The 17,500-nt window shown below is 36.5% G+C and overlaps 1 protein-coding gene across 4 annotated transcripts in view; it reads right to left on the reverse strand.

The window, feature by feature from the left end:
• The window catches only part of DIAPH3 (diaphanous related formin 3), a 445,793-nt gene that overhangs the window by 324,414 nt on the left and 103,879 nt on the right, over nt 1-17,500 (reverse strand). For all 4 annotated transcript variants that reach the window (XR_008913852.1, XM_056806852.1, XM_056806851.1 and 1 more), the window contains one exon: nt 14,127-14,257. Coding sequence is in view for 3 of the 4 variants with exons in the window: in XM_056806852.1 (XP_056662830.1) it covers nt 14,127-14,257 (131 nt within the window). In the remaining variant the exon portion in view is untranslated. The remainder of the gene's footprint in view (nt 1-14,126; nt 14,258-17,500) is intronic.

Consider the following 17,500-nt stretch of genomic DNA (forward strand, 5'->3'; position numbering starts at 1 on the left):
CATGAGCCATGCATGAATTGGAAAAAATGGTACCTGGCATGTAGTAAGTGCTTAATAAATGCTTTATCTATCTACTTCTACAAACATTTAATATTTTTGCTGAAAACACTAAGGAAAATAGTGGCCAGAATTTACACAGTCCTGAATTAGCAAGGGCATCAGAGTAGAACCTTAAAATTTAGCAGGCAAAAATAAATATGGTGACCATACATTTCTAATATACTCCAAGAGAATATGTAATAGAAAAGAATATCATGTGTTAAATATTGATGAAAAAACAACACTTTCACCAAAAGAAATTTTAAAAGCTACTTTCAGTGAGGGGGAAAAAGCACATTCATGTCCTTGTAGCTAAGTAAGAAATTCAATATCATAAACTTCACAGGTCATCTTTAATATCCAAATAATATCAAAAACAAATTTCCACTGATCTGTAAAAGTCACTTGTCACTAACAATATAATTATTCCTTATTTCAAAATTTCATTTGCACTACTCTCAGCAAGGTGATGTATTTAATCAAACATAATAGTTCTTCTGGGAGTCAAGTGTTTAATATATCCTATGTGAAATAAGAATATTAATATATAATCTATTCTGAAAAATTGAGCCTTCCATTGAATAAAAACATATTTGATGACACCCTACTCAAAGGAGAAATGAAGCAAATCCTGATTAAGAAACGTAACAAATCTAACTACCATGCTATAAATTTCATATGCAATTTTAATTACATTTTTAAGGTTCCATTTTGAAAGTACATCCTAAGCTTGTAATTAATTTCATAGTACTACCTATTAGGTTTTGTATCACTATAATTAAGTTAGTATTCCTTTTCTACAATCACTTTCTCTCTGACGTTCTGATACATAAATTGTTATTCCTATATCCAAATAAAAACTTAATGTAAGTAGATAATAATATTGATTAAAAATTAAGCATTTCTGTTAGATACTTCAAATTAAGATATTTTGGTCAAAAGATATTAATAGAATTGTGAACATAAAAGAGGGCTTATTGGCAAATACCTTGATTATAGGGAACCTTAAACAAGATATGTTTGAAGGACTCACCTTAAAAATAAAAGCACAGTACAAATAATGTGATAGATGTAGAGATAAGAAGCTGTGAGTTAAATCTGACTCCAAGATCCTGCTACATCCTGGCAAATTAGGCAAATCAAGTAACCTCTATACATCTCAGGTTCTTCAACTGTGAAATGTAAATTTGAGACTACAGAAACTAGAAAGGGTATTCCTGCTCTCTAAATCTTTTTAAAGAAATTACCAGAAGAACTAGGTTGAAACAACAAAAGAGAATTCAGAAGTAAAATTCATAATATCAACCCTAGGAAATTATTAGATTAAGAAATGATTTCATTTTATTTGGTGTTAAAAACACCATCATCTATACAGAACTTAACGTTCTTTTACAGTTATTCAATATTTTTTTTTATTTTTATGACATATTATGCATTTGTTTTCTCTTGCCACCAATCACTCCAATTAGAAATGGAGAAAAAAAAGTAATACTCTTGTAAAAATATTCTCCAACTGACAGGCACCCCTTCAATTACTGGTCCTTTGACATTACAAAAATAGCAGTGTATTTTGTATATACATATAAAACCTTTGTCTTTTTCTTTCACCTCTTTGGTGTTCTATGAGGGTATTTATAGCTAAGAGCACATACATAATTTACTGAATGGAAATACAATTCCAAATTGCTTTCCAGCAGTATGTAGAGGTAGTCCAGCTTCGTAGCCATGCAGGGCTAGGTTCATACAATGCAACAAAGTTCTCTTACAATTCCCACAATTGAATAATGTTTTCTCACCAGACAGAAATTGGACTAGATCTATAACTGAATAGAGGGAACTCAACTAGCTTCAGAACTGAGTCACAAGATAGAATTGGTGTGGCTCACTTGATTACCATCTTAGTCCTCCCTTATTACATTTCCTTTTCCAGGGGTTCAGTTGCCCATGGTCATTCTAGGGAAAGAAGAGAGGTAAGAAAGAAGATGATGAGAGAAGGCGTCAGTACATTGTTCAGTCACAAGGTGGCTGAAAAGTTGGAAGAAAAAAAGGACAGCAGCCAGTAGCCAAAAGAGTGGAGTGGGGTAAAGTCTCCGCTCTCTGTGTGGAAGGTCTGCCCAGAGCAACTTTCTACATGAGTTCTTCTGCTTTCACTTGGAGAGTATTTTTAGGTTTGGTTTTTTGTTATTGTTTGGGATTGGGAGACTGCCAAGCTGAGGGACAAGAATGGTGAGAAAAAGCATAGTTCTATACAATAAAGTTAAATGTAGATATTGAAAGTCAAAAGTTAAAGTGAGAACTGTCCACAGTTTCAAGCATCTATTGGGGATTTGGAATGTATCCCCAGCAGTGGAGGGACTGTAATAATGTATGATGTACTTTATTATAACTTAATTTAATGTTGGTAATGTCTTACTGTATGCTTAATTTACCAATTAAACTTTATTATGCATATGTATGTATGTACAAGCAAATCCCATTACATATGAGGTCAGCTGGAGTTCACTTCTATCCACAGTTTCAGCCATTCACATATTTTTGGAGTGTGTCCTGCACAAACACGGGGATCCTACAGTACCACTTGGCATTCTGATCCCCTCAGTTCCCTCCTGATGAGGTGATAAGAGCCTGCCTCATAGTAATGGCAATGTCAGACAACAGAAGGGAGTGAATTCTAGAGATTTTATGAAAGTAGAAATGAGAGCACTTGGCAACTGATTGGATACAGAAAATGAGAATGAATGAGGAGTTGAAGATTACACCCCGGTAGCAAGTTTGGATGACCAGGAGGATTTTTGTACTCTTAACAGGAATAGTGAAATTTGGAAGGGAGAGATTTTGTGTGGGATGAAGCGAGGTAAGAAAAGAGTTCAATTTCAGGCATTCTGAGTTCAATAAATTTATGAGGTATCAAGTCTGAGATACTTAAGAAGCAAGGCTGGAGGTCACAAAATGGGGGTAGCAGTTGAGACATTTCAGTCATGTCTCACTCTTCATGACCCCATTTGGGGCTTTCTTGGCAAAGATACTAGAATAGTCAGCCATTTCTTCCTTCAGTTCTTTTTACAGATGAAGAAATTGAAGCAAACAGTATTAAGTGACTTGTCCAGGATCCCACAGCCAGTAAATATCTGAGATAAGATTTGAACTCAGGAAGATGAATCTTCCAAACTCCAGGTCCTGAACTATACCACTCTGCCACCTAGCTGCACCTAAAAGGTTACAGTTGGGGAAATAGGTCTGAAAATTATCTACAGAGAGGGCAACTGAATCCATGTTAGCCTATTAAATCACCAAACAAAATAACAGAGGATGAAAAGAAGAGGGCCAAGGAAAAAACCACAGGGGTGCTAACCTATAGCCAATGAATGGAACCTGGATGAAGGTCCGGGAGTCTGAGGAATGGAAAGACAGGTAGGAGGAAAACCAGATAATAGTGGGGTCATAAAAATCTAGAGGGAAAAAAAAGCACCAAGGAAAAGAGGTGTCAAAGTGAAAGGATCAAGGAGGACAAGTATGAAGAAAAGACTATTTGACAATTAAGAGATCATTAGTAACTTAAGAGAAAACAGTTTCAGCTGAATGATAAGACTGGAAACAAGAGAGTAGAGAACTGAAAAGAAAGTGAGACTGAAGTACCAAATTTATACAACATGTGTTAGCCACAAAAAAGAGGAGAGATATAGAATAACTATTTCTCCTCTAATCTTAGCAAAATTTGTTTTATTTGTACAACTTTAAAAAGTGTACATTTTATCTCCTGTACCCCTCATTTATTCAGGGATTATTACCCTATCCAGATGTAAAATGTGGTTTCTTCCTTGCTACTATCACTTGTTTACTACATGATCTGTATCTGACCCAGTATCATGTATCATGACCCAGTATCTGGGTCATGTTTATTTGGAGGTCGTGTTGTTGGTCTAAACCCAATTTCTGCAAGACCACTTTAAAGATTCTCCAGGAATTTTTGTCAAATGGTGACAATAATTGAGGTAATTTTCTTGATTACTGCTTTGAGATCCCTTTAATTCCCCCTTCAGTCCATTATTTCCCTAGAGATTCTTGATCATTTTTTCCTCCAAAAGAATTTTCTCTAGCTCTATAAAATAATCTTTTTGTAGTTTGGATGGCCCTGAATTGATGTCATTTCTATCATATTAGCCCAATCTACCAACAAGCGATTAATATTTCTCTAATTATTGAGTTCTGGTTTTATTTCCATAGAATGTTTTGGGGTAACATTCATAAAGATACAATCAGAAAACATTCCAACCTAGCGGTAGATTGCCAAGTACTTTATATATTCTGTATTTTTTTAAAGGAATTTCTCTTTTTTCTCTTCTTGTTGTGCTTTGTTGTTTTGTTTGAATATTGCAATTCTCCTAACAATAATTTACCTTTTTTCAATTCCTGTCTTCCTCCTGTGATTTTTCTCATTATAACCTCTATACCAGAAGTTAAACTACCCAGCAAGTGGGCCACATGTGACTCATGACACTCCTTAGTAAGGCCCAAACCAGATTAAAATGTAATTAGGAGTTAACAAAATAAATAAAAATACAATAAAATATAAATAACATTACTGCAGGTTTTCTAAGTCAAGTGTGCACCTATAGGCATTCTTATGTACAGTTTAGTGGCACTGGTTCTATTTAAGCTTGATATCACTACTATATACATCCCACCTCTCCCTTATTCTTCCAGTCCATTAGCCCCTATACTAACTTTGCTTCCCTTTCTAATTTAACCTGAACCCTATGGTCAGTCATTTCAATGATGTGCTTGGGCACTAGCCTATAAGCTTTTTCCACACTCCATGTAGGTGATTTCTAACTGGAAAATCTACACTATGGCTTTCTCTAAAGCAAGAATAAAAAGAAACAATCTAAAGAGTTCCCACAAGGAGTCCTGCAATAAAGTAACACTCAAAAGGTACATACCAAGATAAAACCAAGGTTATATAGGCATGGCAGGATAATTATATAGCACAGATTCAAGTAAATTGGAATCTAGGATAATTTTTAAGAATGATAAAAAGTTGTTTTGTGCCATGAATATGGATGTTCACCAAAGGGATGAGTGGTATAATATTAATTAATTATAACTCACATTTATAGAGAGCTTTAGTGTTTAAAAAGCAAATATACTCTACTACTATTGACCTTTCATCTATTTTGTTATAAAGAACCATAAGAAGAATAGAACAGAGATATTGAGGCAGAATATAGGAAAGCAAGAATGAAAAGAGCACCTATGAACTCAAAATGGTTTCAAGGCTCCTGGCCCAAACATAGCTAGATCAAAGTTTGATTTAAAAAGACCTGAAGTAAATTGAAAGTTCAATGAGTTACTATGATACTTCTGTGTATCACACTATCAAAGTTAACATAGTAAATACTCACAATGCACTTGTAATTCCCTAAAACCAACAGTCAATAAAAATGCAGTGATTCAGTGATACATCCTAACAAATCTATTCAGAAAAGCACACATGCAAGACCAGCAAAGTGACAGGCTTTTGCTGTCTAAGTTAGTTGTAATATAGATAGAGTATCATGTTCAGCTCTGGGAACCATATTTTATTAAGGATACTGCTATACAAATTAATCAGCCTTGCATTTAAAACTCTCCATAATATGATTCCTACCTACCTTCGGAATTACTAACTTCTCCCAAATTCATTTTCCTCAATTGTACAGGCCATCCCTTATGCTTGGATGCATTCCCTTATTTCTTATTTCTGTTGCTCAGCTCTCTGCCTCTTATATGAAATCTTTCTTAACTTTTAATTCCCTCAGTTATTTATGCTTGCATTACTCAAATTATACTCTATTCACTGTTTTTTTACCTGCTATATCTTTACTGTAGAATGTAAAATCCCAAAGAGAATTCCATCTATTCAATAAATGTACTATCTCAGTTCAAAACAGCAGTTTTCTAAATAAAATTACCAAAAAAAATTTTTTTTAAGAAACAGATTCTAGTACTTCAGCATCCTTGCAACTTGGAATAAGCAGAGGTCCTTATTAGAATCATCGCTCTTTTCCCCTCAAGGGTAACTGAAAATTTTTCCTATTTTGCATAGAGGAGGCAATCTTTTTCCTCTTTAATTAATGTCACATTAAGATAATTCTTTTGGTCTATAGATAAATATCATAGATTTAGAGATTAAAAAGAACTTGGGTCAACTCATTCAACCCCCTCATTTTATATATAAGGATAGGAACCCAGAAAACTTCATGATTGGCTTTGTGTCACAGATAAAGTTTTATACAGGATTCTCTAGTACTCAAAATTCCATGCTGACTCAGTTTCCTCAGTGTTCCATCTACTTAACATTCCCTTTCTCTTTTTAAAGTAGAAAATATTTAGTCTCACTTTTTTTATATACCTACACAGTATCTAAAATGATTATTACAACATAGGAGGTATTCAATTAAATGGTGTATGCAGATATATTACCCATAGAAAAAACAACAGCTATTATGACTAATGAAAGGTAAAAAGGATAGAAAAAAAGAAAACCACTTACAAGAATACCTTGTCCCAAAACACTGCCATAAAATCCAAAGTTTATCAAGAGATTTTTTTTGCTAATTTATATTTGTTTCATTGTTTTGAGAAAGCCTGAGGACAATGTTTGCTACTGTAATGGCAAACAAAGGAATGAAGCATGCCAGGCTCCTCTCATGAACTAATGAAGTACTCCTTCTTCAATGCAGGTGGAGGTTTGAAATGTAGACATAACCTGAATGGTGCAATAGATAAAATACTAGACTTGAACTTCCGGGTAATCATGGCTGCAATCTAGACGCTGCACGCTTTCTCTCCCCAGCACCGAACGAAATAGACTACATCAAAGGAGCATAAAATCACCTTTGGAGGAACAGAAGGACTCCCCAGTACCCCACAGAGGCAAAGGTACATGGGGCTTGAACATTTCCACACTAAAATAAGAAGGAAAAGCTTGCACAGAAAAGTGAACTGAGCCGCCCTTCCCCCACCCCACCGCCCCCACTAAACCAGAGTGAGCTACCTGAGCGCTCACCGGGACAGGGAGGGAGTGGGGAGCGTCTCTGTCTGGGGGGGCACTCCAGGGTCCTTGGGATCTGGGGACTGCCAGGAAAAAACGTCTCAGGGCGCTTTCACTGGAGAAGCCAGCGGACCTGGACTTCGGGTGGGCTGCGCTGAACAACACGCGCTGATTATCTGGGCGGAGCTGAATACCTGGGCTCGGAGGCTGGGAAGAACTAGTCTGAAGCAACCTAAATTCACAGAAAAACCGCTCTTATAACCCAGACCCCAGACCAAAAAGGAAAGGGGAATAAAACCACCAAAGGGATGGCTCACATGGCCCAAAATCAAGCCTCCAGGAAGAAAGGGAAAAAAGTGACTATTGAAAACTTTTATGGTGGAAGTACCCAAGGAAAAGAGGAGAATGAGGAGGAAATCCAAAAAAATTCAGAACACGCCTCCCAAAATGGAAACTATCAACAAGCTCTGGAAGATCTCAAACTGGAACTTATCCAAAAGATGGAAACCTTCTGGAAAGAAAAATGGGAGAAAGAGATCAGCTGTCTGACAGATAAGAATGCTCAATTGGAAAAAGAACTCGAAGCATCCAATAGAAGGGCAGACAAGGCTGAAAAGCAAATCCAGTCCCTAATGACCAGAATTAAGCACCTCGAAGAAAGTGAGATGATAAAACAGCAAGAATCAATAAAGCAAACCCAAACAATTAATGAATTGGAAGAAAACATAAAATATCTCACTGAGAAGGTCACGGACCTGGAGAACAGAGGAAGACGAGAAAATCTCCGTATCATCGGTCTCCCAGAAAAACCAGAGGTAAACAACAAATTGGATTTTATTCTAGAGGAGATTATAAAAGAAAATTGCCCCCACGTTCTGGAGCAAGGGGGCAAAATAGAAATAGAAAGGATTCATAGAACACCTTCTATACTAAATCCCCAAAAGACAACGCCTAGGAATGTAATTGCCAAATTCAAGAGCTTCCAAGTAAAGGAGAAAATCCTACAAGAAGCCAAGAAGAAGAGCTTCAGATATAAGGGGGCTCCCATAAGGATCACACATGACTTAGCGGCTAACACACTAAGAGACCGCAAAGCATGGAACACGATATTTAGAAAGGCAAGAGAGCTGGGTCTCCAACCAAGAATCAACTACCCAGCAAAACTGACTATATACTTCCAGGGGAAAGTATGGGCATTCAACAAAATAGAAGATTTCCAAGCATTTGCTAAGAAAAGACCAGAGCTCTGTGGAAAGTTCGATATCCAAGCACAGAAAGCAAGAGAAACATGAAAAGGTAAATATGAAAGAAAGGGAAAAGGAGATAAATCTTATCTTTCTCTTTAAGTCAAACTCTCTTCTATAAGGACTACATTTACATCTAATTATATATATTAATATGTGGGGAAAATGTTTTGTGTAACTCTCATAAATTGTATCATCATAAGAGTAGTTAGAAGAAACATGCATAGGGAAAGATTGGGGAATCAAGAAGATTTGGGGAAAGTTGGGGCAAAAAAAGGAAAAGGGAGGGGGGAACCGTGATAATACTAAGATTAACTTCAAGAAATAGGGGGGGAATCAATAGAATAAACTTTCCCATATAAAGATACACATGGGAAGGGGAGGGGAAGAACTCTCATATGAGAAGGAGAGGAAGAGAGCGTGAAGTGGAATTACTTAAACCTTACTCTCAGTGAAATCAAATCTGAGAGGGAAGAACATCTAGATCCAGTGGGATCCTGAATTCTATCTTATCCATTAGGGCAAGAAAGAAAGGAAAATTAAGGAGGGGGAGGGGGGAGGGAGTACAAAAAGGGAGGGAAGGAGAGGGGGGAGGGGAAGGGAGCATAAAAAGGGAGGGGCTAGAAAGGGAAGCATCTCAAGGGAGGGGACTAGGGGGACTGACCTAAAGTAAATCACTGGTTCAAAAGGAGAAAGCTAAAGAAGAAAGGTCAGAACTAGGGGAAGACATCAAAATGCCAGCGAATCCACAAATAACAATCATAACTTTGAACGCGAATGGGATGAACTCACCCATAAAACGCAGACAAATAGCAGATTGGATTAGAACACAAAACCCTACCATATGTTGTCTTCAAGAAACACATATGAGACGGGTTGACACTCACAAGGTTAGAATTAAAGGTTGGAGTAAGACCTTTTGGGCCTCAACCGATAGAAAGAAGGCAGGAGTTGCAATCATGATATCTGACAAAGCCAAAGTACAAATAGACCTGATCAAAAGGGACAGGGAAGGTAAATATATTCTGCTAAAAGGAAGTATAGACAATGAGGAAATATCACTAATCAACATGTATGCACCAAATGGTATAGCATCCAAATTTTTAATAGAGAAACTAGGAGAATTGAAGGAGGAATTAGACAGTAAAACCATATTAGTGGGAGACTTGAACCAACCACTATCAAATTTAGATAAATCAAATCAAAAAATAAATAAGAAAGAGGTAAAAGAGGTGAATGAAATCTTAGAAAAATTAGAATTAATAGACATATGGAGAAAAATAAATAGGGACAAAAAAGAATACACCTTCTTTTCAGCACCACATGGCACATTCACAAAAATAGATCATACACTAGGTCATAGAAACATGGCACTTAAATGCAAAAAAGCAGAAATATTAACTGCAGCCTTTTCAGATCACAAGGCAATTAAAATATTGATCGGCAAGGGTACATGGAGACCCAAATCAAAAATTAATTGGAAATTAAATAACATGATACTCCAAAATCGGATAGTTAGAGAAGAAATCATAGAAACAATTAACAATTTCGTTGAAGAAAATGACAACGGCGAAACATCCTTTCAAACCTTATGGGATGCAGCCAAGGTAGTACTTAGAGGAAAATTCATATCCCTGAGTGCATATATTAACAAATTAGGGAGGACAGAGACCAAGGAATTGGAAATGCAAATCAAAAAACTTGAGAATGAACAAATTAAAAACCCCCAGAAGAAAACCATACTAGAGATCCTAAAAATTAAGGGAGAAATTAATAAAATCAAAAGTGACAGAACTATTGAGCTAATAAACAAGACTAGAAGCTGGTACTTTGAAAAAACAGACAAAATAGACAAAGTACTGGTTAATTTAATTAAAAAAAGGAAAGAAGAAAGGCAAATTAATAGCATCAAGGATGAAAAGGGGGATCTCACCTCCAATGAAGAGGAAATTAAGGCAATCATTAAAAACTACTTTGCCCAACTATATGGCAATAAATATACCAATCTAGGTGATATGGATGAATATTTACAAAAATATAAATTGCCTAGACTAACAGAAGAAGAAATAGTTTTCTTAAATAATCCCATATCAGAAATTGAAATCCATCAAGCCATCAAAGAACTGCCTAAGAAAAAATCCCCAGGGCCTGATGGATTCACCAGTGAATTCTATCAAACATTCAGAGAACAGTTAACCCCAATATTATACAAACTATTCGACATAATAAGCAAAGAGGGAGTCCTACCAAACTCCTTTTATGACACAAGCATGGTACTAATTCCAAAGCCAGGCAGGCCAAAAACAGAGAAAGAAAACTATAGGCCAATCTCCCTAATGAATATAGATGCAAAAATCTTAAATAGGATACTAGCAAAAAGACTCCAGCAAGTGATTAGAAGGGTCATCCACCATGATCAAGTAGGATTCATACCAGGGATGCAGGGCTGGTTCAACATTAGGAAAACTATCCACATAATTGACCACATCAACAAGCAAACCAACAAGAATCACATGATTATCTCAATAGATGCAGAAAAAGCCTTTGATAAAATACAACACCCATTCCTACTAAAAACACTAGAAAGCATAGGAATAGAAGGGTCATTCCTAAAAATAATAAACAGTATATATCTAAAACCATCAGCTAATATCATCTGCAATGGGGATAAACTAAATCCATTCCCATTAAGATCAGGAGTGAAACAAGGATGCCCATTATCACCTCTATTATTTGACATTGTATTAGAAACACTAGCAGTAGCAATTAGAGAAGAAAAAGAAATTGAAGGCATCAAAATAGGCAAGGAGGAGACCAAATTATCACTCTTTGCAGATGACATGATGGTCTACTTAAAGAATCCTAGAGACTCAACCAAAAAGCTAATTGAAATAATCAACAACTTTAGCAAAGTTGCAGGATACAAAATAAACCCACATAAGTCATCAGCATTTCTATATAATTCCAACACAGCTCAGCAGCAAGAACTAGAAAGAGAAATCCCATTCAAAATTACCCAAGACAAAATAAAATACTTAGGAATCTATCTCCCGAGACAAACACAGGATCTATATGAACACAACTACAAAACACTTTCCACACAACTAAAACTAGACTTGAACAATTGGAAGAACATTAACTGCTCATGGGTAGGACGAGCCAATATAATAAAAATGACCATCCTACCCAAACTCATCTATCTATTTAGTGCCATACCCATGGAACTTCCAAAAATTTTTTTTACTGATTTAGAAAAAAACATAACAAAGTTCATTTGGAAGAACAAAAGATCAAGGATACCCAGGGAATTAATGAAAAAAATACAAAGGAAGGGGGTCTTGCAGTCCCAGATCTCAGACTATATTATAAAGCAGCGGTCATCAAAACAATTTGGTACTGGCTAAGAGACAGAAAGGAGGATCAGTGGAATAGACTGGGGGCAAGCAACCTCAGCAAGACAGTATATGACAAACCCAAAGATCCCAGCTTTTGGGACAAAAATCCACTATTTCATAAAAACTGTTGGGAAAATTGGAGGACAGTGTGGGAAAGATTAGGCTTAGATCAACACCTCACACCCTACACCAAGATAAATTCAAAATGGATGAATGACTTGAACATAAAGAAGGAAACTATAAGAAAATTAGGCGAACACAGAATAGTATACATGTCAGACCTTTGGGAAGGGAAATACTTCAAAACCAAGCAAGAATTAGAAAGAATTACAAAATGCAAAATAAATAATCTGGATTACATCAAATTAAAAAGTTTTTGTACAAACAAAACCAATGTAACCAAAATCAGAAGGGTAGCAACAAATTGGGAAACAATCTTCATAAAAACCTCTGACAAGGGTTTAATTACTAAAATTTATAAAGAACTAAATCAATTGTACAAAAAATCAAGCCATTCTCCAATTGACAAATGGGCAAGGGACATGAACAGGCAATTCTCAGCCAAAGAAATCAAAACTATTAATAAGCACATGAAAAAGTGCTCTACATCTCTTATAATCAGAGAGATGCAAATCAAAACAACTCTGAGGTATCATCTCACACCTAGCAGATTGGCTAACATGACAGCTATGCAAAGTAATGAATGCTGGAGGGGATGTGGCAAAGTGGGGACATTAATTCATTGCTGGTGGAGTTGTGAATTGATCCAACCATTCTGGAGGGCAATTTGGAACTATGTCCAAAGGGCGATAAAAGACTGTCTGCCCTTTGATCCAGCCATAGCACTGCTGGGCTTGTACCCCAAAGAGATAATGGACAAAAAGACTTGTACAAAAATATTCATAGCTGCGCTCTTTGTGGTGGCCAAAAATTGGAAAATGAGGGGATGCCCCTCAATTGGGGAATGGCTGAACAAATTGTGGTATATGTTGGTGATGGAATACTATTGTGCTAAAAGGAATAATAAAGTGGAGAAGTTCCATGGAGACTGGAACAACCTCCAGGAAGTAATGCAGAGCGAGAGGAGCAGAACCAGGAAAACATTGTACACAGAGACTGATACATTGTGGTACAATCGAAGGTGATGGACTTCTCCATTAGTATCAATGCAATCCCTGAACAATCTGCAGGGATCTAAAAAAAAATTACTACCCACAAGCAGAGGATAAACTGTGGGAATAAAAACATCGCTGAAAAGCAACTGCCTGACTACAGGGTTGGAGGAGATAAGACTGAGGAGAGACTCTAAATGAACACTATAATGCAAACTCCAACAACAGGGAAATGGGTTCGAGTCAAGAACACATGTGATAACCAGTGGAATCATGCGTCGGCTATGGGAGAGGGAAAGGCGGGGGGGGGGGGGGGGGGGGGGGGGGGGAGGGGAGGGGAGGAAAAGAAAACGATCTTTGTTTCCAGTGAATAATGTATGAAAACGACCAAATAAAATAATATTAAAATTTAAAAAAAAAAAAAAAAAGAAAACTATCCTAGTTTGCTAAAAAAAAAAATACTAGACTTGAAATCACAAAAACCTGAATTCATATCCTGTTTCTAACCCCTGTTTTGTGACCCTGGAAAAGTCACTTAACCTCTCTAAGGCTCAGTTTCTTCAACTATAAAAGAGAGATGATAATAATAGCACCTCGCAGGGAAGTTATGAAGATCAAATGAGATAACAAAGTATTTGGTAGAACTTAAAGCACCATTTAAATACTAGCTATTTGATGACAAAGATACTATATAACTCTATAACTACAAATGTAAGCCAGACTATGACATATATCATTACCGTTAACAGAATGAAGCTGAAGTAAAGCCAAAATAAAAGTCACAAAAGATAAATAGGTAGGGTAAAAGTGATGAGAAGTAAAATAGAATAAAATGAAAAAGGTTTTCTCTCTCTTCTAAATTTTTCCAATACTGTATTTTCACTCAAATATTCACAGGATAACAGAGTATATGTATAGGTATGGGTATGGGTATGGGTATGGGTATGGGTATGGGTATGGGTATGGGTATGGGTATGGGTATGGGTATGGGTATAGGTATAGGTATAGGTATAGGTATAGGTATAGGTATAGGTATAGGTATAGGTATAGGTATAGATACAGATGTGGGTACAGATGTGGGTACAGATGTGGGTACAGATGTGTATCCAAAGACAAGTCAAACAATACAACAGTTCACCACACTCAGAAATACCATAAACTCAAATTCAACAGAAAGAAGTTATTAAGCTGCTAAAGTAAAAATATTATTACAGAAGCACATTCAAGGAAAAATAAATCACAAATTCACTATATCTATTAAATTGTTTTACCTGCCATAATCGTTTTATGGAAGATGAATTACCTGACAGGGTTGCTGGTCAAAGATACCCGCAGGGACTCTAAGCACGTGACAAGTCTTTCATCTGCAACTCCCATTTTCAGTTCATGGATGAATTCCTGGGGTGATATTTGTCTGCTACTCTTGAGACATCCCTTTAAAAATAAACATTTTAAAAAGTTATTCTGAGTGACAGCTCCTGACATTAAAAAAATAATAAAACATATTTTAAATATCTCTCTTTAAATATGTGTAATCAGGGGGCAGCTGGGTAGCTCAATGGATTGAGAGTCAAGCCTAGAGATGGGAGGGAGGTGTTAGGTTCAAATCTGGCCTCAGATACTTCCCAGCTGTGTGACCCTGGACAAGTCACTTACCCCCATTGCCTAGCCCTTACCACTCTTCTGCCTTGGAGCCAATACACAGTAAGACAGAATGTAAGGGTTTTTAAATAAATAAATGTATGTAACCCATAATAGACTAGGACAATACATTTATTTTTTAAATAAAATCACAGTCCTTAATATCCAAAATTTATAGTTCCATGAAAAATATTTTTGCTCACTCAAATATCTATTTTTTTAAATCTAATATATATGTAGTTAATCATCAATGTACAGGTTGGTTTTACTTAACTTTTCCCTGCATATTACCAGATAAGATTTACTGGATATGTGCATAGTGGAGTTTGTAAAGGGGGCTATAAGAAATTAAATTAAACAAAACAGACACAAAGTTAAATAAATATTGTAACAACAAATCCAGAATATAATGGGGAAACATAAAAGAGGGAAAATAACAATAAAGTCTTAAATCTCTGGATGTGAGCCTATTGATTCCTAACAATCATGAAAAATGAGGAACAGAATAAGAAAAACTACAGTAATAAAATACAGAAGTGACAACTCAGTGGATTGAGAGTTAGGCAAAAAAACGGGAGGTTCTAGGTTCAAATTTGACCTCAGACAACTGCTTAGTTGTGTGACTCTAAGCAAGTCACTTAAACCCAATTGCCTAGTCCAGGGGTCCTCAAACTTTTACACAGGGGGTCAATTCAATGTCCCTCAGACTGCTGGAGGGCCAGACTATTAAAAAAAACTACGCACAAATCTGTATAGCACTGTCTGGGATAGCAGAGGCTGTAGCGCTGGCTGTGATGGGCCTGTCACAACTTATGCAGCACCATCACTGCCAACACTATACCAGGCAGCAGTATACAGTGTGGAATCCCCTCCCCCAGATTGCTGCTCACCATGCTGACATATTCCATTGTGCAGTCACATAATCCTTTGCGCGGCGCCCTGTTCTTGTTCAGTTACTCTCATAACAAGGCGCCATGCAAAGGATTGATTATGTCACCAGAAGTAGTACTATACATGAGTGACTGCTGCACTTTGCATCACATACAGTGCTCCTCTCACTGGCCACCAATGAAAGAGATGCCTCTTGCGGAAGTGTGGTGGGGACCAGATAAATGGCCTGGGGGGTGGTGCATGTGGCCCTGGGGCCATAGTTTGAGGACCCCTAGCCTAGTCCTTATTGATCTTCTGCCTTACAATCAATACTTCAATTCTAAGACAGAAGGTAAAGGTTCTTAAAAAAATGCATATAAAGTAACAAAATCCAGTGACACCAATAGTAAAATGGTAATTCAAGGTAGAAAAGCTGTCTAGGGAAAAGAAAAGTAGAGGAATAAGCACTTATTAAGTGACAGCTGCATTCGAGGCACTGTGCTATGCACTTTATATTCTCTCATTTAATCTACACAACAACCTTGTGAGACAGGAATTATTATACCCCATTTTACAACTGAGGAAAATGAGGCAGAGTTTGAGTCACTTTCCCAGTGTCAGTGGGAGTTTGAGATCAGATTTGACTCCATCTAAGTATTGATAGACAAAAGAAAGTAATTCATTAGGGTCAGTGAAATGGTTAAAGAAAAATAAAAATTCAATTTTGGAACAAATGGAAAGCAATAAGGCATATCATCTAAAATACATTTAAGATGTAAATCATATTTATATGGTTATATTTAGGCAAAGTAGATTTTTGTATCAAAACAGGCTAATAGGCTAAAAATTAATTTAGTCATGAGCATTTAATTCCTTTATAGGCACAAAACTGTGTATAAAAATAGCAATTATTATTGTCAAGTGAATCAGAAAACATTTCTTAATGGCACCTAATATGTAGGATCTACTGTACTGTAAAAAAACAACTTAGTCATTACTGTAGTTCAAAAAAATAACAATATAAATGTCAATATGGTTAACTCAATTAGACTTCTTCAATAAAAAGAACTCAAAAAGAGGGTATGTCCAAAATTCAACCACACATTTGAAATAACCAAAAGAAAAACCACTTGTTAAGAAGATTAGAAAGGTAGAAGGAAGTCAGCCTATAAAGGGCTTTGAATGCCAATTAGAAGTTTTTTATATGAGATTCCAGAGGCAATAAAGAGCCACTGGAGTTTAGTGAGTATGAAGGTGAGTCTGTCTGACTACATAAAAGGATGGAATGGATTGTTTCAAAACGTGTGATCTGGAGACCAATCATCAAGTTCTAACAGTAGTCTAGATGAGAGACTGCAGAGTGGTGGCAGTATCTGGGGAGAGAAAAAGGTTGTGAGAGAGGTTAAAAAGGCAAAATCAAAAGGTCACAGCCATTCGCTGAAATTGGGAAGTTGAAAATGACCTCTAGAGGTTGTGAACTTTGGTATCTAGAAGGATAATGTTGTTGACAGTAACATGGAAGTTAGGAAGAGAGAAAGGTTTGGAGGAAAAGATAACAAATCGAGTTTAGGACATGCCAAGTTGAAGATATATATATAAAAACATCCAGTTCAAGACATCCAAAAGGTAATTGAAGATGCAAATCTGAAGAGTAGGAGAGAATTTAGGGTAGAATAAGATTTGAGAATCATCAGTATAGAGATGGCAACTGAATGTCTGGGAACTTATATTTGAGATCAACCAAGTGAAATGGTATAGAGGGGAAAGAGAGGGTTAGGGTCAGAGCTCTTCTGGAAAACCTATTACAACAAAAAGAAACTAAAAGGCATTCAGACAAGTAAGAGAAGAACTAGGACAGAATAATGTCACAAAAAAAAAAAAACACAGGAGACAGCATATCAAGGAGAGGAGCAGTGATCAACTATGTAAAAGGCTGCAAAGAGGTCAGGAAGGTTGAGGACCCTACCTAATCCTAGTCTTTCTCTCTCTCTGAAGTTTATCATGCCTCATCAATTGCCTTTTATTTATCTTGAATATCCCAAAGACATTTTAAACTCAACATGTCCAAAGATGACTTATCTTGTTTACCCCAAAACCTACTCCCTCTTTCCAAGTTCCCATTTAATTACCACCCTCCGAGTCACCCAGATTTACCATCTCAATGTC

Source organism: Monodelphis domestica, chromosome 8 (genome assembly GCF_027887165.1).
Source record: "Monodelphis domestica isolate mMonDom1 chromosome 8, mMonDom1.pri, whole genome shotgun sequence".
Classification (NCBI taxonomy): domain Eukaryota; kingdom Metazoa; phylum Chordata; class Mammalia; order Didelphimorphia; family Didelphidae; genus Monodelphis; species Monodelphis domestica.